Source organism: Tachysurus fulvidraco, chromosome 10, assembly GCF_022655615.1.
Source record: "Tachysurus fulvidraco isolate hzauxx_2018 chromosome 10, HZAU_PFXX_2.0, whole genome shotgun sequence".
NCBI classification, from domain to species: domain Eukaryota; kingdom Metazoa; phylum Chordata; class Actinopteri; order Siluriformes; family Bagridae; genus Tachysurus; species Tachysurus fulvidraco.
The window spans coordinates 17,196,379-17,198,734 of NC_062527.1; the positions used below are offsets into that span (position 1 = coordinate 17,196,379).

Consider the following 2,356-nt stretch of genomic DNA (forward strand, 5'->3'; position numbering starts at 1 on the left):
AATGGCTTTTTAATTAGATGATAAGTTGTCAGCTGTATGAGAGGAGGGGAAATGTGTAGCGCATGGGAACATACAGTACAACCAGGGTTTGGATCTGTGAAAGGACTAAAATTTGATCCTGGATGATATATTCTTATAGTGACATCCTTAAAAATAAAATAAATAAATACATAAATAAGAACCTATTAATAACCTATAAATAATCTGTCCTTTGGAGGAACCTGGTTCAGTGTTGAGAGAGTGTTTCTATGAAGATCTAATGATCAAACTGTTAAACAAAACAAACAAACAAAACAAAAAAAATCAAAGACCACTTGAAGGTTCCTTTGTTAGAATGTGGGAAAGTGACTCCAGCTGTGTTGTAGGTTGTTTGGTAATTCCCTGCACAATCTCTCTCTCTCTCTCTCTCTCTCTCTCTCTCTCTCTCTCTCTCTCACACACACACACACACACACACACACACACACACACACACACACACACACACACACACACACACACACACACACACACACACATGCTGCTCAACTGATGACTTGAATCAACTAGCACAAAATGGTCTTTACAAGATGAGGAACCTTCTCTTCTCTTTCTCTTTATTTTACAAAGATTTACAAACCCACACCGAGCGCATGATAAACAAAAGCATTAATAATGCTTATTTTACGCCATTACGCACACAGTTTTGATAGTGAGCATCACCAGACTCCTTCAGTCTCCTGTTAGTCCGGTGTTTGGGTCTAGTCTGGTCTTTTGGCGTTCCCTGCTGTGTTTGGAATCACGCACGTGGGGCGTGGCCAGGCGCGTGGACGTTTCCCGAGCCAATCAGGAGACAGCCGCCGCTCGTCAAATTCCCCCTCACGAGTTTGAGCGCTCGGTTATAGCGGACTGCTGGCACGAGCGCAACCGGAAACGCTGCTGGACTTAACCAAGACTTAACGGAGACCATTTACTCCGTCCAGCTGTGACGACGCTCTCTGTGTATTTACATCTTCTTGTGCATGTGGATCATAATCTCCACAGCGCTAATGAATCACCTCCGAGATATTTAACGGGTTGGAGTCGGGTATTTCTTTTTGTGTGTATGCGTGTGTGTGCGTGCGCAACGCACGCGTTTAACGTTTTTTGAACTTTACCGTTTTTTTTTTCTTTTGCAAGTATAAGCACCTTTACATAGACATTATTACTCCAACCGATTTGCAATGCGTTATTGAACGACACAGACGGCAACGGATGACGTTCGGGAAGTTTGATAGCATTTTGTGAGCGTCTCTGTGCGTGTAAAATTGCGTGCGCGTGGATGGACTTGCTGTGTGTCATAGTCGGCTGTGTGTCGGGCTGAAGGAAAGCACGCGCGCATTTAATAAAAAATAAAAATAAAAAAGTCTACAACCTGTAAAGGTAGATAAGTCCGTGCGTGTCTCCACACGTGTTGCAAGCTACGGATATACCAACAACAGCACCCGTGTCTCCATCCGTGAAGGAAATGTTTCGACTGGGAATCCTTCTGAACCTGCTTTTCATCAGAGGTAAGGACTCGGCGCGCGCCTGGGGCTCCGGTGCATTTGTTTTCTCGTGCTTGTAAACGAGCGTGCGAGCGCGCATTCATGCTTTCATCATTACTATATATATATATATATAAGCAGAGTTGCACACGAAAATCACACAAAAAGTCTGTTACTTTTCATTCTTGCAGATGTTGGAGGTCTCTCACATCTAGACGGTCAGTGCATTTCATCTTTTAATCCCAATCTGCCTCGTGTAATTTACGTTTTATCCCGATCTGCATCTTTTACTTTACTTGTAGTCCCGCTCTCATCATTTAATTTGCATTGCTTGTAACGTCCCCGCCATCCAGTATCCAGTATCCAAACCCACAGCAAAGCTTTGAATGAACTCACAAAGTTCCATGGTATATTCAATGTTACACACATTCAGCAATGTAGATCTCCCTGTATATTTATTTTCTTGTTTTGGGGCTTTATTAAAAGTGTAAATAAGTAAAGTTCAGGAGGAGTCGTTACTGGTTAAGAAACTGAACCTTTGTTATTTGACTTTTTACGCAATCAGTGCGCTGTGACAAGATGATAAGTGTATTTTGTTGTCCGAGGTACATTTAATAGCTTGTATTATCTTCAAGGGCACACCAGAGATTTTTTTGGTCTAATTATGTGCCTTAATTATGTTGTATAAAATAGCCGGTGTTTTTTTCCCGCAAGCCTCTTATTTTGCGCGTCATTTATTGCTCCTGTCATTAGACGCAGTTGTTGTAGGCTTTTAATGAATAGTCTATATATATACACATATTTATAGATAGACTGTAATGTATGTGATGCTGTAAGAAGTCATTTGCTTC

General features: G+C 41.7%; 1 protein-coding gene across 2 annotated transcripts in view; it reads left to right on the forward strand.

Moving 5' to 3' along the window:
- The first annotated feature begins 677 nt into the window (after positions 1–677).
- gfra3 (GDNF family receptor alpha 3) overlaps positions 678–2,356 on the forward strand; it is a 48,097-nt gene continuing 46,418 nt past the window's right edge. Inside the window, exons 1-2 of one of the 2 annotated variants that reach the window (XM_027165240.2) lie at positions 678–1,529; positions 1,697–1,723. In XM_027165240.2, the coding sequence (XP_027021041.1) occupies positions 1,487–1,529; positions 1,697–1,723 (70 nt within the window). In that variant the 5' untranslated portion in view covers positions 678–1,486. The remainder of the gene's footprint in view (positions 1,530–1,696; positions 1,724–2,356) is intronic. The other variant, XM_027165241.2, reaches the window with a different exon arrangement.